Source organism: Narcine bancroftii, chromosome 14 (genome assembly GCF_036971445.1).
Source record: "Narcine bancroftii isolate sNarBan1 chromosome 14, sNarBan1.hap1, whole genome shotgun sequence".
NCBI classification, from domain to species: domain Eukaryota; kingdom Metazoa; phylum Chordata; class Chondrichthyes; order Torpediniformes; family Narcinidae; genus Narcine; species Narcine bancroftii.
The window spans coordinates 19096980-19122555 of record NC_091482.1 but is presented as its reverse complement, the minus strand read 5'-3'; the positions used below and the strand labels follow the sequence as shown (position 1 = coordinate 19122555).

General features: G+C 42.6%; 2 protein-coding genes and 1 long non-coding RNA gene across 8 annotated transcripts in view; 1 reads left to right on the top strand and 2 right to left on the bottom strand.

Moving 5' to 3' along the window:
• rabgef1 (RAB guanine nucleotide exchange factor (GEF) 1) overlaps nucleotides 1–1538 on the bottom strand; it is a 41547-nt gene extending 40009 nt beyond the window's left edge. For 4 of the 5 annotated variants that reach the window (XR_011348571.1, XM_069910581.1, XM_069910583.1 and 1 more), the window contains exon 1: nucleotides 1450–1538. The gene's annotated coding sequence lies outside the window, so the exon portion shown is untranslated. Of the gene's footprint in view, nucleotides 1–1225; nucleotides 1336–1449 lie in introns of those variants that run through there. The other variant, XM_069910582.1, reaches the window with a different exon arrangement.
• On the top strand, nucleotides 1236–3745 carry LOC138749367 (uncharacterized). 2 transcript variants are annotated; one of them, XR_011348577.1, is made up of 3 exons: nucleotides 1301–2738; nucleotides 2831–2950; nucleotides 3223–3745. It is a non-coding gene; the product is annotated as an uncharacterized lncRNA (long non-coding RNA). The 2 variants fall into 2 exon arrangements; XR_011348576.1 differs by having other exon boundaries at nucleotides 1236–2738; nucleotides 2831–3745.
• Nucleotides 3746–22405: 18660 nt separating this feature from the next.
• Nucleotides 22406–25576, bottom strand: part of LOC138749364 (protein-tyrosine sulfotransferase 1-like) — a 73051-nt gene continuing 69880 nt past the window's right edge. Inside the window, exon 9 of the mRNA XM_069910585.1 lies at nucleotides 22406–24323. Coding sequence (XP_069766686.1) covers nucleotides 23947–24323 — 377 coding nt within the window. The 3' untranslated portion in view covers nucleotides 22406–23946. The remainder of the gene's footprint in view (nucleotides 24324–25576) is intronic.

Sequence of the window (25576 nt, the reverse complement as noted above, 5' to 3'; positions counted from 1 at the left end):
GAAATATTCTCCATGTTCCTCACTAAATAAATTGTTACACCTGAAATAATAGTATTGAACCACACAGAACCTGACACATTACTCATACACCATAATCTCAAAAAAAACATTATCAATAGCAGTGGAAGTCAAAAAACAAATTTTCAGAAAATGATTTTTTTTAAAAAGGGCAGAGTACTACATTTTTTTAAAAAACTGGAAACTTTGAAACTAGAAACAAACATAATGAGAAACTGCGAGAAAGATTGAATCAGAATTTATTATCATGAACAAGTCATGAAATTCAGTGTTTGATAATACTGAACAGAAATATCAGAGTTCAAAATATTTATTTTTGCTGGGGATGAAATAGTGCCATAAAATCCATGCAACATTTTTATCTGAAGTGAAAGTTCATAACGTTACCAAGCACTTCACAAGTAACTCTTGGAAGTACGCCCACCGCTGTTATAAAAAAAGCAAGAACCAATTTGACCGCAGAAATGAGCTTATGACCAAATGATGATGTTTAATTAATGTTGGCCAAACGATGCTCGACCACCAGATCAATCCTTCTCTTAGCTGCATTCGGTCTCAAGAAGACAGGGCAGTTGGAGGTTTCGTTCCAGCATTGGGGACTTCCCAGGAACATCAAACTGGATGACCAAACGATGCTCGACCACCAGATCGATCCTTCTATTAGCTGCATTCGGTCTCAAGAAGACAGGGCAGTTGGAGCATTGGGGACTTCCCAGGAACGTCAAACTGGATGACCAAAACCAACATAGTCTTCCTCAAAGGCGGATTACAATCCTTCACTGAATTTAAACTGGGAATGACACTTGGCCACTTCTACAATAGCCCTCCCTAAATAATTTTTATTAAAAAGCGTGCTCATTCGTTGGCAAACGCCGATGTCGTTAGCGTAGCAAAGAAAGCGGCGAGATATGGGGTGAGGCCGCTTCTGAGCTTCCTCCCCACCCTTCCCTCCCCATGCCACCCCACCCAACCCCCCCTCTCCCCACCCCCCTCCCCTCCCCACCCAACCCCCCCTCTCCCCACCCCCCTCCCCTCCCCACCCAACCCCCACCTCCCCCCTCCCCACCCCCCTCTCCTCCCCACCCCCCTCCCCTCCCCACCCCCCTCTCCTCCCCACCCCCCTCCCCTCCCCACCCCCCCCCTCCCCACCCCCCCCCCTCCCCACCCCCACCCCCCCTCCCCTCCCTTCCCCTCCCCACGCCCTTGCCTGCAGGTCAACCAGCCGAGGCCGGAGCGGACTGTGAAGCCGCACCCTCCCCTTTCCCCTTTCCCCTTTCCCCAGCGCCGGGAGCCGGGCAGGGCCGGGGCTCCCCTCTCCTGTCATCGCCGTCCTGCCTGGGACTGGAGGAGGAGGAGGAGGAGGAGGAGCCGATCCCGCCCGCTCCCCCTTCCTTTACCCTCTGCAGCCGATGATCAGACTCCAACCATTACCTGCAACGTCGCCCGACGACCAAAACACCAACGGCTGACCGGCGAGCCGCTGACGGGAGCCCGCCGTCCTGACGTCATCACGCAGAGGCACAGAGCGTGGCAGTGACGCAGGGCGTTTTGAATTGAAGATGTCGGATTCCTTTCCTGTCTCAGGATCAAGATCTATTGTCACGAACAAGTCACCAAATTCGGTGTTTTGCTGCAGCTTCATAGTGCAAACATTCATATTAATAGATTTTAAAAATTAGTCGTGCACGAAAAGCAAGCCAGTCTATTTTGCTCATTGATCATTCAGGAATCTGAAACTTGCATGTTAATATTACATTTATGGACTTTAGTCTGCAATAAGGTAGATGTTCCACAGAAAATCCGCGATATTGCCATAAGGAAGACCCGGCTTTCAGCCATCCTCGATCGTTTCCGCAGAGCCGGCATAATGCCGTGCCAGCGTGTCGTTTTACACAGCCGGGCCGGCATCCCGGCAGCCAGAGGGTGTAACTTGTCGGCGTCGTGCACCGGACCGATGTCGACACAAAAAAGGGCGGTGGATCTTGACGTGCGGGTGCGTTCGCCGCTCTTCGGGCGCCAGCACCCTTCCTGGGCTTGGTGCACAACTTTACGCTGCGCGGATGGACGCAGAGGGCAAAGGGCCCGTGTGATCAGAAATACGTTTGATTGAAGAGGAGTTTGAGGCCGAAAGGCGTGCGGACCTTAGAAGCATTAGACGGAGACATTTTGTACTTGTGAGTCGGTTCACACTGGTCTCGGATAGATGTGGAGGAGAGAGAGACTGCACGGCCCCGTGTTCTGGTTTAATGTCCTCAACAATTTTTGTGAAGATGAGTGGTGGAATCATCTTCGTATGTCGCGGGACACTTTTGACTTTGTATTGGAACTCGTTGAGCCACAACTGAGGCGCAAGACAACAAACTTGCCTCTGGAACCTCAGCCTAGACTTGCCATGGCTGTACGGTGGCCTGCTATCACGTGCAAATATCTATCCATAAGTTATATTTTTAGTGTCAGTGTGGCCACTGTGTTTGTGTTGGTATGCCAAGTTACTGGAGCCTTGAAAGGGTTCCTAGTTAAACATTGACCTGCTGAGTGGTTTGGTGTACGTCTTCAGGAGACAATGGACGGATTTGGAGAATGGGGGATATCCAATGTGTGCTGGTGCCATATTATCATCATCAAACCCCCCCCCCCCACACCGAGGTTGCACTAGCCGACTACAATCAGAAAAAGTAGCACTTCATTTTTCTTCAAGCTGTTGTGGACCACAACCAATGGTAAGGATCATGGCCTTGTGTTACAATTATTTGCGCTTATCAATTAAAGTGTTTCATATGTCAGTCTAAATACAGACTTTTTGTTGTTCCAGCTTCAAAGATGTCTATGTGAGTTGGTCTGTTTGTACCCATGATGCTTGAGTTTTAGCCAACTCGCCCATCTACAGAAAGGCCGAAGATCAAGGCGGATACCTCTTCCCATTTGAATTAAGGTTATATACCCCACTGTACAGTAATGTATGTGTGGATCAATCAATCATGTTTTTATGTCATGTATAACCATATAGAATACAATGATATATATTCTGTATGTTTAAACTGAAGGAATGGCTGACTGAATCTACTTCAAATGAAACTTATGACAAATTCAAGGGTCAGGTTCCATCCTGTTATTGTAAAACGGCCACTAGAAAACATTAGTGAACTGATTGTGATTTCAGAGGGTGCATAAAGTACTTATAAATCTACATTGCTTTGCCCACAGAAATGCGAAACAGTTAACTGAGTGGAAACAACAGTGCATCGAATCAGAGACCCAGCTTACCCCCTCAGGAAGTGGCTAATGAAGGGGTTCACTAACCACCATGCACTCGATCAATGTCAGTGAACCTTTAACTAGCATTTGAGCTTGGCAAGGACAGTGGTAGAAAATGCTTTCAAATGACTCAAAGGTCGCTGGAAGTGCCTGGCCAAGCGACTTGAGATTTGTACCCACTTTTATATCAGACGTTGTTGTTGCCTGTTTTGGTCTACACAATATATGTGAAATGAACAAGGAACACTTCTTGCCAGAGTGGAATGCTGAGCAGTCCAGTCTCCCTGAGGAGCCTGAGTGAGTTGCTTATCAGGGTGCACAAACACACAGTCACCAGGCTATCAGTGAGGCAATTATGGTATGTCCCTCTCTAAGCAATTAAAACAAGCAAATAACAACTTTTAGTAAATGTGCATTGTACATGTCAGATGAACAGAAAACATGTGAACAACAATAAAAAGGTTTAATTCAACTGTTTATATAACTATTTACAACTGTCCAACTATACAAAACACTAATAACCATGTGCTAAAGTGGTAACCGTCACTCCAGCAGCTGGAGGAAGGAGGTGATTGAAGCAGCTCGTATGCCTTATTTGGGTGTTGCATGCTGCTATTCTATGGCGTGCAGGAGCGCGGTACTGACGTGTGGGTGTTTGTTTGAAGTGCAATGGGGGGCAGGGGGCTGTCGTGCAGAAGATGACATGAGTCTAGTCATTTCCCGCATAAGTGATGGCTGGTTCCGCAGCTCAGGCTGGAAGGCCTTGAACATGTGGCCGAACCTATTCACTTCCTCAGCCCGCTCAGATCTATCAGACTCCCGTGCTGTCATCTCCACTTCCTGCACCTCTCTCCTCACCTGCTCCTCATGGGCCCTCTGCACTTCCAATCAAAGACACTCCCTCTCCATATCCTTGCGGACCATAGCCAGTAACATCTCCTTCATCTCCCTGGTCACCATCTCGGTTTCTGCCTTTTCTGCCACGGCTGGCATCCTAGAGAACATTAGAACACAAGCAACATTAGCAAGACTGCTCTTTATGGGCAAACACACGTACAAAAACTCATGAAAAAAAATGTTAATCACAGAGAGAATGACAAGTTTACCTGGTCCATCATGCGATGCGGATTTTTTATTACTGGCCTTTAGGGACTCTGACATCAGGACTGCTGCTGGAGGAGAGAGATGCAGCTGGAACAGACTCGGGAAGATGGATCCTCCGTGTTGCTTAGCAGAGCAAAAAGTTTGCCGAGTAACTTGTGCCCCAGATAGAATAACACAGATTAAAATATGGCCAGTCCAAACGCCCTCTACCACTCCCACGTTATGGTTGTTTACCTGGTGATATTTCTTACACAAGCGGATCGTGTTGCTTATCACCTGCAACTTATCCTAGCAAAGCCGCGGTCTCTAAGCTTTTGAGTAAGCCTCTCTAATACAGGCCATCCTTTACCTTTCCCATAATGTAACGCTTAATTTCATCCTCAGCACAGAGAGTAAGGAGCTCGCGGATCTCTTTATCCCCCCCAACCCCCACCCAATTCGCAAACATGATGATCATTAGGTGCTGAATCCTGACTAGTGATTTAAATTCTCAAATTTCGCGCTGATACATCACACACATTATGTGTCATCACAACATCATATTCCTTACTCGAGTTGGTCCCGGAATGCCAGATTCGCCATCTACACAGGCGGCATTCCGGGGCTGGCACTGCACCTGCTTCCAGAAAAAAAGCCAGGATTGGAATCACCCCACCGTTCTGTGTCAGTGCTTTTTAGACAGCGGACAGAATGTAAAAAAGCTGCAAATATCCCGGAACGAAGCAACTGTGTAAAAGTCTCTAAAGATTGACCATCAGCAGAAATTGCTTATAGTCAAAGAGAAGCAAAAGAGAATCATGGATTGGCCTCCAGCAAAATTCAGAATCAGAATTTATTGTCATGAACAAGTCATGAAATTTGTTGTTTTGCGGCAGCGTCACAGTGCAAACCATCTTACAAAAATAAATAAAAATAATACATGGAAAGTCAAAGTAAGGCAGTGTCTTTGGTTCATTGCTCATTCAGAAATCTGATGACAGCAGAGAAGAAGCTGTCCTTGTGCATCTTCAGGCTCCTGTACCTTTTTCCTAATAGTAGCAGAGTGAAGAGGGCATGGCTTGGGTGGTGGGGGGGTCCTTGAGGATAGAAGCTGCTTTCTTAAGACACCGCCTCTTATAGATATCCTCGATGGATTGAAGTCTGGTGCCCGTGATGTTGCAGGCCGGGTTAACAACCCTCTGGTGTTTTTTTCTTGTCCTGAGCATTGGCACATCCATAGCAGATAGTGAAGCAACAAGACAGAATGCTCTCAACGGTACACCTGTGTAATGGAGGATTAAAACCATGTACCCAGATGCTTTTTGCTTATGTGGAACTGATGACACTGGGTCCACACGCAGGTCACCTTACTTTCAGAACTAGCAGATGTAATTAAACTCAGCCATGGGGACTTATCTGAAGATACACTTTGAAATGGAATTCCACTGTGAGGCCCAGGGAAAGCAGTTGTCAAATGCAACACTCTGAAATTGACGAATTGGTCACAACCTGTCTTGCTCGAGAAGTTTTAATAAGTCTTTGTATCTACGAGATAAACCAGGAAGTTATAACATCCTGGTTCCATAATAATTAATCTTCTAAATTGTAGAATGTAATGTTCAGTTTTGATTTTGACTGACAAATATTAGAAGGAGTAGGCACATGATTAATTGTTTTTGGGGTACATAAGCCTGTGGTCCTGCTGCTGAAGTTTAGACTCTCCGAGGGGTGGGAACACCCCTTGTCAAGAAGGAAGAACAGCCAGAGTCCGAGCAACGTCCCGGTCGGGGGAGGTGGAGAAGCTGCTACCAGCGCCCTGACAACCTACTACAAGTGTGCAGTCGTTGCCTCGCTTCGGCAGTTGGGACCAGTCCAAGCGTTGATAAGTATAGTTGGGAAGGGCTTGCATATTGTAGTGTGAAATCAGCTTTTGAATTAGTAATAAACATTTGTATAAACTGAACTGCTCTCGGTGTGTGTGTCTATTTTCTTTCGGTAGCTCAAACACTGTGACCAATCTAAATGAACAAAATGAGAGGTATAAGTTTACCCAAGACAATTGGCGCAGCGAGCAGGGTTGGTCTCAAGATGTTTCGCCGAAAGAAACAGGTGAGCCCTGAGCAGTTCTTGATTCCTGGATGGACTTCCAAAGACGATGGGTTTGGCATGTTGGCCAATACCCTGTCTTTGTTGGGACCACCCATTAGTTGGGATGAGAAGTTAGACTCATCAAGTGCACCTCTGGGAGAGCGGGTTGCCACTCTCCTTCGACAAAGTAAATTTCCTGATAAAAAGGGAACGCTGACGAATGGTTTTTGGTTGCTGGCCACAGCATTACGCCACTCCGTTCAGCGTGAAGCAGAATTAATTCAAAGAGAAGTAGAATCTCAGTGCAAAAGAAAGCAATTAGAGGAGGAGCTACAAGTCCTGCGACAATGCTGTTCCATGATGAGCGAGATTGTTCGCACCAGTCAGGACAGAGCCAAAGAATGGGAAGATAAGCATGTCCAAATGATTTGCCGTAATATTAAACTCCAGCAGCAGCTCTGTGCAGATAAGGAAAGGCATGGAGTAGAACCTGATCCATATCGTATTCATGCCATGATAAGGAATGGTGACGATCCTGATGTAATTGAGGATTGGGATGGGAATATCTGGAATGACAATGGTAATAATGCAGATACTCCTCAGCATGTGTCTAACATACTACCCTCTCCATCTGCTGTTCACGCCCGCCCTATAAGGCAGCAGATTTCCCAAACAGACAGAAGGGGGGATGATGTAAGGGTAGAGATGGAAGGGATAGATACCCCGGTTTCCCATGTGGACCCAGGGGAAAATACCCAAACCCCTGCTTATGCTCTATGGCCTACTCCCTCTGTTGGATGGCCTCCACCTCCTCCCCTAGACTGGGTGGAGGACCCTGTGAGCCAAAGTGGGAACAGGGGTCAGAAGGAGTCAATGATTCGTGATTTCTCTGTAAAAGAGCTGGCTGCCATTGGAGATCGATTTAGGCAAAAAGCAGGGGAACATCATCCCCAGCTGCTGAGTCCTCCTGGCCCAGCTGTGCTTTCTGCTCCCACTGCTGCTTCTATCGAGCTGGCTTCTCCTGCTCCAGTTACTCATGATGAGGTAAAACAATGGGTTAAACAGGCTCTTAAAGATAACAATAGCATGTGGTCCTGGAAGCCCCCGAACCCTTCTGAAGCCTGAAGGTGTGGGCAGGATTCCCGTGTCTACTCCATCGAGACACGGCGCACACACGGGGATCCGCAGCCCTACATACCGTTAACAATCACTGGGGTGGGGGTAATGATCGCCAATACTTGGCTTTGGTCGACACCGGTGTAGAGCACTCGGTGATTCCTGGTAATCCCGACCTCTGGACTGGACCGGCCTTTCGAATAGAGGGGTTGGGAGGAGCGGTCACCCTGGCAAAGGAAATAAAAGACTGTGCCATGGTGGGTGATAGCCCTTCCCCTGTCTGGTTACATGCCCTGGTGGCTGCTACTGACGAGTGTATCCTGGGTATTAATATGTTGGCCGGTATGGCCCTTAATACTAGCCAAGGGGGATTTGAATTTGGAATTCGAACTGTTACAAAAAAACTAGTAGTGGGTCAGGCTAAGTGGGATCCTGTGATGGTGCCAGCCCCCATGAAACCAGTGTGCATTCCACAATATCGTCTCCCTGGGGGGCAGGAAGAGATTACTGCCACCATCGATGCTCTGCAAGAAGAAGGGGTAGTGAGGCCCGTAACATCGCCCTTTAATAGCCCCGTTTGGCCGGTCCAGAAGCCGGACGGCTCCTGGAGAATGACAGTTGATTATCGTTTTTTGAACAAACATGCCCCACCACTTGCTTCAGCAGTTCCGGACATTGTCACCCTTATTGAAAACATTGCTACTGGGAACTCAGGAACATGGTATGCTGTCATTGATCTCGCTAACGCCTTCTTCAGTATTCTTATAGCTGAGGACTCACAGGATCAGTTCGCCTTTACCTGGAAGGGGCGCCAGTATACCTTCACCCACCTTCCAGTATCGCCTTCCCTCTCAATTCACCATTATATTGATGATGTGGCCTCCTGGAGCCTCTGGCAGAAACAAGAGGGTCGCCGAGTCCCGCTGGGATTCTGGTCACGTACCATGCCTGAGGCTGCCACTCGTTATTCTGTTTTTGAACAACAGTTACTAGCCTGTTACTGGGCCCTGCTAGAGACTGAAAGAATTACAGGTGATGCAGATGTTCAATTGCGACCTGCACTTCCTATAATGAATTGGGTCCTGGCTAATAATGCTAATCTAAAGATCGGGAGGGCTCAGCAGTCTTCTATTGTTAAATGGAAGTGGTATATTCAGAGTCATGCGACCAGAGGGCCTGAAGGGGTGGGCCGCGTACACGAACAGGTGGCTTACCATCCCAGGTCAGGAACTCACTTATCAGAGGAGGGGGATGGTGGCTCCAGTCAGTATGATGAGTTGAAGGCAGTCACTTTACCACTAGATCCCCATGATCACCCTCTTCGCCTGTTTACTGATTCCTGGGCTTTGGCTAATGGACTTGTGGTATGGATGCCTGATTTGCAAAAGAACAACTGGATGATACATGACCGCCCAGTATGGGGCAAAGAGTTGTGGCAGCTGTTGTGGGATGCTTCCCACCATCGTGAGATAACCGTTTATCACGTTGATGCCCATACCAATATGGCGACTAACATGGCTCAACATAATGCAGTAGCAGATCAGCTTGCCACTATCAGCTGTGCTGATACCGTCCCCCTGGCTCGATGGGCACATGAACAGAGTGGTCATTTGGGGGAGAAGGGATCAGCTATGTGGTCCCGTACACATGCTTTATCCGTCCATCAGGATGATGTCCGCATGGTCGTACGTACATGCCCAGAATGTCAGCTTGTGAAGTTCCATACCGTTCCACCTGGTCCGCATGGCCAAATAAAACGGGGTGTTCACTCAGCTGCGGTCTGGCAAATTGATTACATAGGCCCCATGCTAGACTGTATGGGTAAATATTACGTCCTAGTAATGGTTGACACCTTTTCGGGCCTGGTTTTTACTTTTCCCACCAAGACAGCTGACCAAGCTAGCACTATCCAAGGACTAAACCATTTGATTTATCGTTATGATGTTCCAGAGGAGATTCACTCTGATAATGGCTCGCACTTCTCCGGGAAAGCAATCTGTGATTGGGCAAATGACAACGGTATTTTATGGGTCCACCATATTCCTTATTACCCGCAGGCTGCCGGGTTAGTTGAACAAATGAACGGCTTACTGAAGGAACAAATTCGTTTGTTAACATCACTGGGGACCCAGAAGGGATGGTGCCATGTGCTGCAGCAGGCAGTCGACAATTTGAATCATCGCCCTTTAAAAGGAGGTACACCTTTCCACCGACTTCTTCACGCTCCTGAATTACAGCCTATTCCAGAGGAAAAACAGTCAATGCCCCCCATCCCCGAACTAGAGAATGTTGGACAAAAGGTATGGGTGGCACCACCAGGTAGTGGCCCTCCTGTAAAAGGGGAAATAGTGACACCTGCCCAGGGTAACACTCGGTGGGTAGCTATTGAGGGACAGGATGATTTAGTCTGTTTAAACACTGAACGCTTATGGTATCGTGAGTGACATGTGTCAGGCTTCTTTGTTCCAGGTTCTCCATTTTACACTCCTGGTGATCTGGCTTAACAGCTGCTTTGATGCCAGCAATTGGATTTGTAATGTTGAGGACGTTCCAAGGGAGTTCCCCATGGGAAACACGGTCCGATGCATTACACCAAGGAAGTCCTCAGTCACCAGCCTCAAGTGCAGCTTATATAAATATGTTATTGTTCAGCATGTTTCAAAATCTGTTCGTGAGCTCCAGTATCTGGGTATTGTGGCCAACAAGGATAATTTGAGCCTTGGTTGGAATCCTTTCTCATGGCTAACTGCTACATTTGGGGGAGTGGGCCACACTATCCTCCGTTGGTTGCTCGCGTCATTGCTTATCTTTGTAATTGTTGTTTTGATTTCTCTTTTTTTGCTCCCTCTGTACTCAAATACTGGTTAGGCCTCGCAAATGACAGATTGTGACCAAGGGGTGGAATGTAATGGAGGATTAAAACCATGTACCCAGATGCTTTTTGCTTATGTGGAACTGACGACACTGGGTCCACACGCAGGTCACCTTACTTTCAGAACTAGCAGATGTAATTAAACTCAGCCATGGGGACTTATCTGAAGATACACTTTGAAATGGAATTCCACTGTGAGGCCCAGGGAAAGCAGTTGTCAAATGCAACACTCTGAAATTGACGAATTGGTCACAACCTGTCTTGCTCGAGAAGTTTTAATAAGTCTTTGTATCTACGAGATAAACCAGGAAGTTATAACATCCTGGTTCCATAATAATTAATCTTCTAAATTGTAGAATGTAATGTTCAGTTTTGATTTTGACTGACAAATATTAGAAGGAGTAGGCACATGATTAATTGTTTTTGGGGTATATAAGCCTGTGGTCCTGCTGCTGAAGTTTAGACTCTCCGAGGGGTGGGAACACCCCTTGTCAAGAAGGAAGAACAGCCAGAGTCCGAGCAACGTCCCGGTCGGGGGAGGTGGAGAAGCTGCTACCAGCGCCCTGACAACCTACTACAAGTGTGCAGTCGTTGCCTCGCTTCGGCAGTTGGGACCAGTCCAAGCGTTGATAAGTATAGTTGGGAAGGGCTTGCATATTGTAGTGTGAAATCAGCTTTTGAATTAGTAATAAACATTTGTATAAACTGAACTGCTCTCGGTGTGTGTGTCTATTTTCTTTTGGTAGCTCAAACACTGTGACCAATCTAAATGAACAAAATGAGAGGTATAAGTTTACCCAAGACAACCTGTAGAAACTTTCGAGAGTCTTTGATGACATACCGCATCTCCTCAAACAACTCACAAAATATAGCTTCTTGCAAACCTTCTTCATGATGGCATCGACATGGAGGCTCCAGGACAGATCCTCAGAGATGTTGACACCCAGGAATTTGAAGTTTTTGACCCTCCATTACTGAGCCCTCGATGAGGAATGGATTGTGTTCTCCTGACTTCATCCTAAAGTCAAATGATCATCTCCTTGGTTTTGCTAACATTGTGTGCAAGGTTGTTGGTGTGGCACCATGCAATGAGCTGATCGATCTCCCTCCTATACATTTCCTCATTGCCATTTGTGATTCTGCCGACAACTGTGGTGTCATCTATAAATTTGTAGATAGCATTGGAATTGTGTCTGGCCACACATTCATGGGTGTATAGTGAGTAGACCAGTGGGCTAAGCACATAGCCACACATGTGTTGATTGTCAGTGAGGAGACGGTGTTTCCAATTCATACTGACTGTGGTCTTTCGATGAGGAAGTCAAGCATCCAGTTTCAGAGAGGAGTGCAGAGGCCCAGGATTTGGAGCTTGTTGACCAGCACTGAGAGAATATGATTTTGAAAGCTGAGGTGTAGTCTATGAAGAGCAGCTGAATGTATGAATTGCTCTCTTTTGAGGTGTTGTTGAGTGCCTCTGGATTTGCCTCCAGTCACTGTCCATAGATTCCCCTCCAGTCACTGTATTCATGGATTTCCCTCCAATCACTGAGTGTCTCTGGATTTGCCTTCAGTCAATGAGTGTTCATAGATTCGCCTCCAGTCACTGAGAGTCTGTGGATTTGCCTCCAGTCACTGAGAATCCATGCGTTCACCTCCAACGATCCTGCAGCCTCTGCTCCATACAGCCGCAGTCCAAACCAGCGACAACCCAAGCTCTAGATCCAAACCTCTAAAATAATCAGGAAGCCTTCAATGTCCTCACCACCCTCTCACATCCATTTCCAACACATGGTACCCCTTCAGCCAGACTCAAGCCTGTCTCCAGCAGTCCACAGCCTGGGTGTGAGTCCTTTGACAGCAGTTGCCAGCAGCCCACCGAGCTGTGTGTTCTTCAATGCTGCTATTCAATGACTGACTCGCTGAACATTTAAGGCATTTTCTGCTTTTAATCAGTGGAATGAAAAAAAATCCATTAAACATTGATTGTAATCTCAGCTCCTCATTTATTTTTCACTCACTTGCTTACCGAGAGTCTATGCAACTCCTGAAACAAAGACTGATTCGACCATTTAGAGTTCAAAGTTCAAATTTATTGTCAGAATACATACATGGTATCACATACAATCCTGAGATTATTTTTCCTGTGGGCCAGGCAGAATTTCTACTTATCAGTATTGGTTAGATTGATCCTCTCTCATGGAGTTAGTGTGGCTGGTTGCCTCAATTACAATTATGGAGAATCACCACTAGGGAATATTATCCAGTATGGGACACATCTTCAGTTGCATTCCCTGGTATCAATGGGTGTTTTGGCATTTTAAACACAAGACACCCTCTGCCAAGTCAAACCCACCACAGGGTGATCAGACCTGGGTGTGTGTCCCATATCCGTTTCTGCTCGTGGTCATTTGGAGCCCAGAAAGGATCCCTCCTTTTCAGCCAGAGCCAGTGATTGCTTATTTCAGCTGAGTTGGATTTAATTGCCTTTCTGCTCAAAGAAGGAGCCTTCACCAAAGGAGAACAGGGGAGGCAACAACTACAATTTGGAGGGTCAAAGATCATGAAGGATGGAGAGATCTCCCTCCTGTACGTTTCCTCATTGCCATTTGTGAATGGCAAGACACCTGAATGATGATGACTAAAAGGTTTCTCTTCTCCAATAAAAAGTCCAGTCTCTCTCATTTATCCAATTGAGAACTATTCTTGTAACGTTTTCTGGATCCTCTCTAATGCTGAGGCTAGATCAGATTTCCAGGAATGCTCATTATAAGTTTCCTGTTGTTGTACTCGATGCACTTGTTGATAAAACCCAGCAATGTGTAAGCCTTATTAACTTCTTTCTCAGTGATCATACACTCATCCAGCAAGGTTCCTTTACTGCTGCACTCCTTTAGAGCAGTATCCTTCAAATTAAATCTCCTCCCACCAAAATGGTTCATATTTGTTCACCTTAAACTCCTGTCTAATACAATCAAAATTGCAAAAAGGAAGTTCCTATTGCAGATATTGCAAGATCAATGTGAATGGCTTCCTTTGGAGTCAGCTGCAAATATATTCATTTTATTAATGACTCCAGGATCCTGCCCCACATGCAATTTAGAAGTATAGAAATCATTTGATAATTTTTTGGCTAGGTATAAGACAGAATTCCATGATTGCTCCAATTACTAATTTTAATAAATGGAGAGAAAATTCGATTGAGGTAACTTATTACAAAAAAAATTAAATCCAGGGTTCATCAGTTATTTCGGAAATTACTTATAAAAATTGAATCTGTACAAAACTCGTCTGTTGATGAGTTATCTTTTATAAACATATGTCTTTTCCTTTTGATTTTTTTTACAATTTAAGTTTTCATGAAAAATAGAAGAGACAAAAGTATTAATAGATTTGAAGAAAGGGAAACCATATGTAATTAGGTCATGACTTCATTGTACTGTAAAACAATCTTGAGGATCTAAATACTGTAGTTTCTTGAGCTTTAAAAGCACATGTGTGTACTTTAAAAAAATATACATTCTCTAAGCAGGAAGCAAGAGTAGAAACTTTGTATTTCTCATGCACATAATTCAATCTAATAATAGATAGGTATGTAATTTTAGTCTTGATACTCTGCAGGGTTTCAGTTGCAGTTTCCATATTTTATTGTCAGAATCCACACAAAAATTGCAGCTTTCATCCATTTCTTTTCTTTTTTTCTGGTAGTTCAAAATATCAGCTGTCAATATAGAGATTGGAATAAGGTCGAACTCTTACTGATTTTAGGACCCTAGTATATCAGAATAAATCCATGTTTATTTATTTGTTAAAAGAATTAAAGTCTGGGAAAATGAAGTTTAAGAAATACTTAAATGTGAAGCTTAAATGATCTAAAGCAGGGGTGTCAAACTCAAATTCACAGAGGGCCAAAATTAAAAACTTGGACTAAGTCGTGGGCCAAACTAAATATTTATTGAAAATTTTTAACAACATCTGCATGTTTTCTCTTCTTTCAACATACGTAATGTTAAACTTTTTCTTATTAAAATAAATGTTTAATAATAGTTTTGGTTAAACTCTTTCCAGAAGAAGCATTAACAAATGAGAAATAAAATATTCAATAAATAATATTTCTCTATAGCCTTTAAGCTCCTTTTAAATTTTTTTTTCACAAGCCAACAAGTCAAAAAAAAACAACTTGCTTCAATGAAAATCCAATCTTTCAACTATGAACAGTCCAAAGTTAACCAAAGAAAATATTAATCCAAGCTTAGCTTGCTACACTGTGATTTACTCTGATGCACCTGGGTCTAAACCAGATACTTGGCATCTCTTCTGAGATGCAAGTTCATCAAACTCTGGGGTCAGAGTTTGCCTCCCACCTGTCTTGAAAGGTCCTGTTTTCTGTCTTTCGTTTGGCCATTTTTGGTAAGGGGTTTATTACATGTGAGTTAAGCGACAGGTTGCAGATGCTAATGCAAGTAAAGAGAGGAGGTGGGGGCGATTAGCGGGTTGAGGGGCCGGCGGCAATGCATTTGCAAAGCATTTTGGGATTTGTAGTATTAGCTGTGCATGCGCTATACTGGCGCGGCGGCCAACGGGCCAGCTCTAATACATATTTGATATGATCTTGCGGGCCAAATATAATTATATCACGGTCCAAATTTGGCCCTCGGGCCTGAGTTTGACATGTGTGATCTAAAGTAACCAAGAGGCAGACGATTGTGTACAATAAAAGAATGATACAATGAGGACAAAAGCTTTTTTTCAAGTGAGAAAGATGATTTATATAATTTAAAGTTGATTTATATCATTTTATCCCCAGTAATATACGGCTGTTGTTCTCCAATGTTTTTTAATCACTGTTTCTCTTTTGTAATAATTATCTATTGACATCTAATGTCCTTCTTTCCCTTGCCTTCCTGTGCACTCTCCCCACGGTTTTTGGATAAGAACCAGGAAGTTTCCATTGAGTAATTGAAGCTGACTCAACATTCTATTGCCTCATCCACTCTGCAGTTACAAATAACATCACAGGACCCAACATTGCCACAGAGCTCAACATATATATAACTTTGAAAGTTCAGCATAACTAAACTGGTTTGGCATAAATCGTGATGGGGTAGTTATGTTTTCTAGAGAAGAAAACTTCCTCAAGGGGAGAATCAGTCTAAAAGATTCAAATGTTTATCTTTGCACTATTGAAATGGATACTGGGCTGGGAAGATGAATTATGTGTGATGCAAATGTATACACAACAGATAAGTTACCAAGAAATATAGCATAGAGGACTTTTTTGGAGCTGACGTTTGATTTAACCAAAAACAGGAACAAAATGTACAGCATAGAGTAATTGACTACAAAGTACAGGAGTCTGTACAGCCTGTCATGTCTGTGCTGGCTGTAAACAAGGAACTATTCAGTGAGTCCTGAAATTCTTTCTTTGAATATTCACACGAGGCTTTAATATTAGAATTAAATCATTCCAATATGATGTCAGAAAGGACTTATTCAGGACTTGTTTATCCCTTACAAAATGCCCTTTGAGCAAGGACAGTTGAAAATTTTAGGCATGGATTTGAAGAGTTGAAACCAAGATAGGTAATAGAGTTTCACATTAACCATCATCTAATTAGCTGGCAGAACAGAATTGTGGGGGAGGGGGGTGGTTGAATGCCCTACTTCTATTTATTGCTCAAGTATATGTGTACTCGATGTAGCATTGAGATAAAGTGTTTGAAATACTGTACCAAGAAGTATGAGGCTCATAGTGTTTAAGTAAATTGTTTGGTTAGACCTAAGAAAACGTAATGTGAAAATTACACTGCAGATTGTATCTAAAAGTCACCTGTGAATTGGAAAAATTAGAACGAATATGCTTTTTTTTTCAAGAATAAAATTCAAAAAAATTATAGGGTTATTGCAGTAGCGAACTTTAATGATCCCATTGAAAACTGAGTTAGTAATAGTGTTAAGGACACAGAGGAAGAAATACATTTCTGGTTCGACATGTAGACATTGGCAGATCTTGATCTAGGAAATGAGGTGGGTCACGTGCCTCAAGGTTTAGTGGGGTTACATTCAGGAGATAGTGATCATAAGATTTAAGTGAGCAATAGAAAAGAAAAAAAAGAGCAATGCACAGCAAAATAATTAATTTCAATGGAAAGAAAGAGGATCTGTCACAAGAAATTTTGAACTAAAAATTCACAGACAAAACTGATATTCAAAAATAGGACTGCCTTTAAGAAAGAGATTGTTCAGGTATAGTTGCACAGAAATGCATCTTCCTGGATGATGAATGTGAAACTGACATCTGCTAGCTGAGCAACTAATTCTCATAGACAGACAACTGGAATAAATCACAATTTTTACTTCCTTTTTAATTCTATTTATTTCTATTGTTTTACAAAGCAGCAAACACTGTAATACATACACAAGATTAATATTTCAGCTGAAACATAAATAAGAATTTTTAAATAAAATTAAATTAGATGTCTTTTATATACAGTACATTTCCAATTATCTGAAATGCTTGGGACCTGACCTATCTTGGTTATCTGGATTTTTTTGGATAATCGAGAGATTTCTTCAAGTAGATCAGTAGCACCAGAACACTTGCATCTGTAATTAAACAACAACAAATAACAAAAGAAGCATGAAATAATGAAATAATGTTTAATTCTTCCCCAAAAATGTGATCTCTGCTTACAAAATGCAGCACAAACATGAGAATTTCTGTGTTATCTGTAGACCTTTTTGCCATTGCAGCTATAACTGTGAACAGTATATGAGAGCTCCGTTGATTCTAATGGTGCTAACCACACAAAAGACCACTTGAGCTGTATCTTGGACCAGTACACGAGAGCTCCATTGATTCCAATGGCATCAGAGCCCCATTTAACCAGTTGGGTGAAACCTTGCCCTTGTAGCTGTATCTTGGACCAGTACACAAGAGCTCCGTTGTTTCAAAATGGTGCTATCTGTGCATCAGGCCTCCACATGATGGTGGGTAAAACATTTTTTCCAACTTTTTCAAATTATGACACCATGTCTCAGCCGAAATTTTTTTTGGATATATGAAAATTTTGGTAGATCAGTTTCCGGATAATTGGAAACGTACTGTATATGTAAATAAATATAATGAACATTTTGAGTGGATGGAAAATATACATAAATAAAATTAGTTTTTAAGACCTGAATTTGAAAAGCAGTAATGATTTTGCCCACCATTTCAAATTTTAGGAAACATACATCAAAGGGCAACACTTTTGGAGTATTATACAGTTTTGACATTTTCTTCAGTTTATTGATAGACCTTGATGTGGAGTAGGCTAAAAAAATAGCACACATCGCAGACAGCAACTTCAGAATATTCATGTTAAACTCAATATTTAGGTTAATTTCAAGGCATGTGGAGAACAAATGCTGAACCTTTCAATGACAAAATACAGGGAAAAGAATACAGAGACTGGCCATCAATCAAAAGCTCTCTCAGCCCTTTGAGAAATTCATACCATCTGATGAAGTGGAGGTTCAGAGCATTCTAGCTTCGAGTATGGAAACCTCACACTGTTACTTTATTTACCAGTCACTTAATATGATTGAAATCAATTGCGGAAAAATGTATTTGGACTGCACTCTAGCATGGAATTTCCACAGGGTTCATATAGATACCATCTTGTATAGGGATAAAATCAAGATTTCACGACATGAATTATGTTGTCAAATCTAGGCTGACATTGCAGGAAATGCTGCAATGTTGGAGGTTCTGTCATTCAGATGAGACATTATACTGAAGCCCAATCTGTTCTCTTGTGTGGATGTAAATGTCTTATCGCATTACAAAAAGAGCCATTACATATCTTTGCTGACATTTATGTCTTGATCAATATCACAGAACAAATCACTTGGTACTTAACATATTATGCAAGACTCAAGAGTGCTGCCAAAACTCAACAGGTCACGCAGCAATCATAGGAAGTAGAAAGTAACTAGTGTTTTGGGCCTGAGCCCTTCATCGAGGAAGGAGGCAAAAGCAGACAGCTGCCTGAATGGAAAGGTGGGTGGGAAGGGGCAGGAGTGGAGCACAGGCGAACAGCTAAGAGGGGGTGGATATGGGTGGGAGGATAAAAGAGAAAAAAAAATCTGAGAAGATAAGAGAGGAGAGAAGCTTTCTGAATGGAGAAAGGAGAATGGGGAACTGGAGGAAAGAGGACAGAGGGACAGAGAAAGAGAGACTTGGGGGAGTGGATGAACAGAAATTGTTGGTCAATATTAATTGGAGAGTGCCCAGACGGAATATTAGGTGTGTGGTGAATGTCTGCCAAGCTGCCTGTCTGCCCTCTGGTGAGCCTTGCTGTACTAACATTGGCTCTGCATTATCTCCACTGTTAAGGACACTCCCCTTGGATATAACTATATATGTATCTATTGTCTTTCATTATTGTACCATGAGTTTCTGCTAATAAAAGCCATGATTATTGTTTGACCACATCGTCTTTGTCTACTTCATCAACTGGCACTTCAATTCAATTTCATTTCAGCAAAATGGATAAGATTGTTAGGATGTATGAGTTACAGGGTACATTTCCCTTTCTGGATAATGTCACTATCTGTGGGAAAAAACAGGCTGAGCACGACAACAACTTAAAGAAATTTTTAGCAACAGCTGAAAAACTCAACCTTACATTTAACGAGGGCAAATGTGTGTGCAACGCGACAGAGCTACCCATTCTGAGCTATATTGTCCGCAAGGGCAAAATCCGCCCCGACCCGGAAAGAAGGGCCCCCCTTAAGTTACCACCCTTAAACTCAGCAAAAGCCCTTAAAAGGTGTATGGGATGCTTTTCGTACTACTGAAAATGGGTTCGGGACTACGCCACGAAGGCACGCCCTCTGTTTGGCACTAAATCTTTTCCTTTCTCTCCAATGGCCTTGAAGGCTTTCGAGAGAATTAAAGCTGATATTGCCAAAGCTGCACTCTCGTCCATTGATGAGGAGGTCCCATTCCAAGTGGAAACTGATGCCTCAGATTGTGCCTTGGCAGGAACCCTTAATCAAAAGGGCAGACCTGTGGCATTCTTCTCCTGCACATTACGCGGACCTGAACTTAAACATCCTGCCATTGAAAAAGGAGCCCAGGCTATTATTGAAGCTGTTCGCTACTGGAGGCACTTTCTAGCCGGCAGAAAATTTACTCTTGTCACTGATCAGAAATCTGTAGCCTACATGTTCAGTACTAAACACAAAAGTAAAATCAAGAATGATAAGATGGAAAGGGCACATAGAGTATTGGCCTCTAAACCACAACCACAACAAAAACCAAGATCTATTGTAGTAAAATTCTTAAGATATACTACAAGAGAAAAGGTACTGGAGAAGACAATGGAAAAAGTAAGAGAGGGCAACAAACCACTGGAGTATAAAGGGCAAAAAATCTTCATTTATCCAGATATAAGTTTTGAACTCCTAAAGAAGAGAAAAGAGTTCAATACAGCAAAGGCGATTTTATGGAAGAAAGGGTATAAATTTATACTAAAGCATCCAGCGGTATTGAAAATATTTATTCCAGGACAACAAAACAGACTATTCTCGGATCCAGAAGAAGCACGAAAATTTGCAGAACAATTACAAAAATAGACTGAGGGAGGAAGACGGGTAATGAGAGTTAAAATGATCACGATTGATATGTATGCGGGTAAAGAGGTATAAGAGTGAATAGAGACAATGTGCATACGTGAATGCATCTGTACTTAGAGGAAAATATAGATAGTATAGACAAGAATTAATAAGGGAAGGTAATGGAATAGAGAGAATAAGGAGGGAATTAAAAGAGTGACCTTTATGACATATGAAAAGTGAAATCTTTTCTGGGGGAGGCGGGGTGGGGGGAAATAGCGGTCACTGCAAAATCAGTTGATGCTTGCGAGTGGATTCGCAAATCCAAATGGAGAGGGGAGATGTGGTTGTCCGACAAGGGTTAAAGGACAACTCAGGAGGTGAAGGGGAGATTGGGGATAAATAAGATAGAAATAGGAGAATAAGGAAAATGTTGGATGTTGTAGGAATGTTGTCTTATAAAGAGTTGAAAATAAGAAAACAGAAATGGAAAAGGAGGAAAGGTAATGATGGAAAAACGGAAAGAGAAGATAAACAAAATATAAAAGGGCTACACTGAACTATATGACTTTAAATATTAATGGAATACATAACCAAATTAAAAGGAAGAAACTACCAAATTTAAATGAATAAATGTATTCCATTAGAAAAAATAACATATTGGTTAAGAAATAATATTGAAATATTCGAACAAGTATAGGAGCCTTACATTAAATACAATAGCGAAAACCTACCGGGGACAAACATTACCTAAGTTGATGGAAGGAGAAGGAAAGAAAAGAATGGACTCAGTAGAATTTCTGGTGTAATTTTGTTGAATGACAACATTGTCTGACTGGCTTAATGCAACCTAGATTGTATACCTAAAATGGATGAGAGGGGGGGTGGGGGGGTGGTTTGGGAGGAAAGGGGGGGGGGGGAGAAAAACTCACTGTATATGTGTGAAAAAGAAATAGTGTATATCATGGCTAATGTGATTTATGGTGTGAAAAATAAAAAAATTAAAAAAAAAAAAAAAAAAAGGAATGGCTGGTTCTGGGTAATACTTTGATTTTGGAAATCTCACATTTACTCGGAGCCCACGGTCGCTGATTGTCTCCAACCATCAGAGAATCTCAACAGTTATGAGTTTTTGCATTTGTTGATATGAGACTGAACGAACACTCTGCTTTTTTGTTTGGGCGCCTACTTACATTTTAATGAAGGGACTCAAGCCCAAAATATTGATTATTAATCTTAATCTTTGCTCTATAAAGTACACTGTTTGACAAAAAAAAAAAAAAAAAAAAAAAAAAAAAAAAAAAAAAAAAAGAATGATAAGATGGCACGCTGATGAATAGAACCCTCAACTTGTAATCATGAGATCCAGTACAGACCGGGCAGGTTAAATGATCCCTCTGACGCATTGTCACGATCTGCTGCTGGTGCTCAACTGGAGGAGCTAAAAGAGATCCATAGCAGACTGCGCCACCCAGGTGTCATGAGATTCTTCCACTACATAAGAGCTAACAACCTTCCTTACTCTCTGGAAGAAGTTAAGAAACTGACTAAAAGCTGTCCTGTTTGCGCAGAATGCAAACCGCAATACTTCAAAGCTCCAGAAGCCACTCTCATCAAGGCAACCCGACCTTTTGAGAGGATTAGCTTAGATTTTAAAGGGCTGTTACCTTCCAACCTCAAAAATGTATATTTCCTTACTGTAATTGACAAATATTCCAGGTTTCCTTTGTGATACCCTGCCCTGACATCTCGTCAGCATCTGTCATTAAGTCACTTGACAGAATTTTCAGCATTTTTGGTTTTCCCAATTACATTCATACCGATAGAGGCTCAGCTTTCATGAGCGCTGAACTGCGGCGAGCCCTGCTATGAAAGGGGATTGCCACCAGCCGTACCACGAGCTACAACCCACAGGGCATTGGGCAGGTTGAAAGGGCTAATGCTACAGTCTGGAAGATTGTTAATCTTGCTTTAAAAACACATGGTTACCCTGTTACCCGGTGGCAGGAGGTGCTGCCTGAGGCACTACATTCTATTCGGTCTTTATTGTGGACTGCAACAAATCAAACACCTCATGAACGTATGTTTGCCTTTCCTAGGGAATCAGGAACTGTGATGGACTGGCCAGCCTGTTTATCTGAGCCTGGAACCGTGCTGCTGAAGAGCCACACTCGGGCTTGAAAAACAGACCCCCTAGTCCAACCAGTTCAGCTACTGCATACCAACCCCAACTACGCTCATGTGAAATTCCCAGACGGGAGTACTGACACTGAACCCCTAAGAGATCTGGCCTCGCCTGGTTCGCCTCTTCCTCGCACCCCTACTCAGAGTGAGCCTGAGAGATTGGACTCACCTCACCCCCCCCTCCCCAGCCTGTGACCCCCTAGTAAGCTTTCAGATGGCCATGCTGAGGCTCCACTGCCTCATGCTGGCAATTCTGGAGTGGGTCCAGAAGCCCGTCCTTCCCACACTACAGACCCAGGACCTGTACCAGTTCCCAAGGTTGCAAAGGAGCCACCTGTTTTGAGATGAAGCACTAGAATTCGTAAACAACCTGATAGGCTGACATATTCATAAAACATCTCATTATATTTCGATTGCTTGCTAGATACTGGCGTATTTTGACTGTTACAGTATTCTCAAGGCCAAACATGGTATCCATGTATCGCTTGCTTCAGTCTTTCCTAGCAGCTATCATTTTGATTTTAACCCTTCTTCTGCCGGGGGGAGACTGTGGTGAATGTCTGCCAAGCTGCCTGTCTCCCCTCTGGCGAGCCTTGCTGTACTAACATTGGCTGTGCATTATCTCTACTGTTAAGGACACTCCCCTTGGGTATAACTGTGTATGCAACTATTGTATTTCATTATTGTACCATGAGTTTCTGCTAATAAAAGCCATGATTATTGTTTGACCACATCGTCTTTGTCTACTTCATCAACTGGCACTTCAAGGTGTTGTTCTTCTAATTTGCAAGTGCCTCAGCTTGACAGTACAAGGTCATGGAGAGGCATGATGTGGGAATGGTATGTGGAATTAAAATAGTTGGCCACTGGGAGGTCCCTAACTGTGTCCAGTCTCTCTGATGGAGAGGAAGGAGCTCTGGATATAGTAGCTGACCCCTGCAGATTCACAAGTGGTGTTGCTTCACTTGGAAGGACTGTTTGGGTCAGAAATGTTGGCAACCTTTTACTCCCTTTGAATGTTGCATGACTTGCTGAGTTTCTCTAGCTCTTTCATGTATTGCACCATATAACCATATAACCATTTACAGCACGGAAACAGGCCATGTCGGCCCTTCAAGTCCGTACCGGTTCACTTGAACAACTCCACCCATTGGAGATTGTAGATCCATTGGAAATTGTAGATCATCGGAAGTCTTTTCTGTATAACTGATCATATTATCATTTGTGGGGATCTGCTGCGCACAAACCCACCATCATTTTCTCCGAGTGCAACACTCACGACATACAAAGTATTACATAGGCATAATGTGCTTTGGGACATCCTGAGTTCATGAAAGGCACTGTATATTATCTAGAGATAAATTTAAATTTATATACATACGTACCTTCACACACTACAGAGGATGAAAATATTTAACAACATGATATACTAGTAAAGTGATCATTAATTGGGCCTACATTTTGAGGTTTCACAAAAACACCTGCTCATGCAAACAAATCAGTTTAAGGCATTAATAAGTTTGACCTGTTGACCCAAAAATGCCCATAATAAGTTAAGACTCCACTTTGCAAATAACCGAACCATCTCTGGTGCACGATTGGATACAAAAGACATCACTAGATGGAATTTGCTGACTTTTGCTGGTGCTCTTTGATGCTGAATTTCAAGATCTATCTTCTTATAATGTATTAGATAAATAAGGAAGCTCAAAGTAATTTACCAAATTTAGTTACCACCAAGTTATCTTGAACTCGTAAATTGGACGTTTACAGTAATAATAGTTTATAAGATGTTTATCACAAACACCAATACACTGGTGATCCACAGTAATGCCTCTATCTGCTAGATCTGTCACAATGCAGTGGAGAAGGTCATAAACATCAGCAATTGCTTCCCACGGGCCAAATGACACATCAACCTCACAGTGATGTTGAAAAAGTTTTGTCTCATTCTCACTTCTGTCAAAACGTAGTGAGTTGTACAGCGGGCGTTCATATGGTGTAACTGGCATCTCCTCCTTATAGACGCAAATTTTCAATTTTGCAAATCTTGCCTTTCGTTGAATTGCTCTCTGTTTTGCAATTTCAATGATCCTTTCCAAATTTTCTGTTGAGGAAAAAAAAATAAAGTGGAACTCAACAGAACACATTAAAATCAATTTTAGCTAATGAGCACACACAGATCAGGAGGCTTACTTCAGCACAATATTTTCGCAAAGCATGGGAAGAAGGAACTTGAATTGGTTAGCTTCAAAAAGTCGTTGTAAAGGTACCCTTTGTAGACGAGGCACTTTCATGCAAACATGTGCTCTTTCAACCCCTTCAAACTCCCAATATCTTAACTACAGAAAAAACCCTGGTATCCGACACTTATGGAGTGGTAGATGCCGGGTAAATTGGCCTGTTGCTTGAAACTGTGTTACATGGATTGGTGAATTGACTGCTGGGGGTGCCGATGTTCAACTTTTGTATTTTTACCTATTTATTTTCTGCAATTCTTTTGCCATTTGCTTGAATTCTGGATATCTGGGAAATATAGCAAGTTCGTTTTGTGGTTACCATGTCACTTTTCCTCAGAGCTACTTACTCAAATCAAGCAGTTCTGACAAGTTCATGTCGTTAATTTCTAATTCCTTTCACTATTTAGGATTGGTGAGACTCTGAAGAACAAGTTTGCAATTGTAGGTGATCAAAAATCAAGTTTGTGCATGTTATGTAGATCACCCCCCCCCACCGCAGCAAATTCCAGCCCATAATACTCAGAGATTAATGAAAAAGAAATTAATGTCCAATTTCCTTCTCTAATGACTTTTCCCTTTTAATGATTAAATTGACCTAGAAAAACTCATCTAGTGGAAGTGAACTGAATACATCCCTCTCAATGTTATACAACTGTGTTCACTCAACTTAATATTATATTCTACTTGGGGCGATCACTATATCATTAGGAGTAAATCAAAAAGGATTAAAAATAAAATGTTATGGCAGTGTTACTAACTTAATAAACAAACAAGATCTTACTCACTATTCAAGACATGTCACTCCTCGAGAAAGAAGCTACCCACGATTGTAGTAATTAAAATCACACAGGATACCTCAAACACAAACTACTAACAGCTAGTTTTGAAAAAAAAAACCTTTTGAAAACGATTCACAAACCTTCAAAACGGACACTAACTACTTTGTTCTTAGCCATTTGCGAGTTTTTACAGGATATCATTGAGATTAATGCTGCAAATTTGCCGTGGGGTGACATGGTTAGTGCAGCAGTTAGCGCAATGCTGTTACAGCACTAGTGATCGGGATCGGTTCGAATCCTGTGCTGTCGGTAAGGAGTTTGTATGTTCTCCCCGTGTCTGC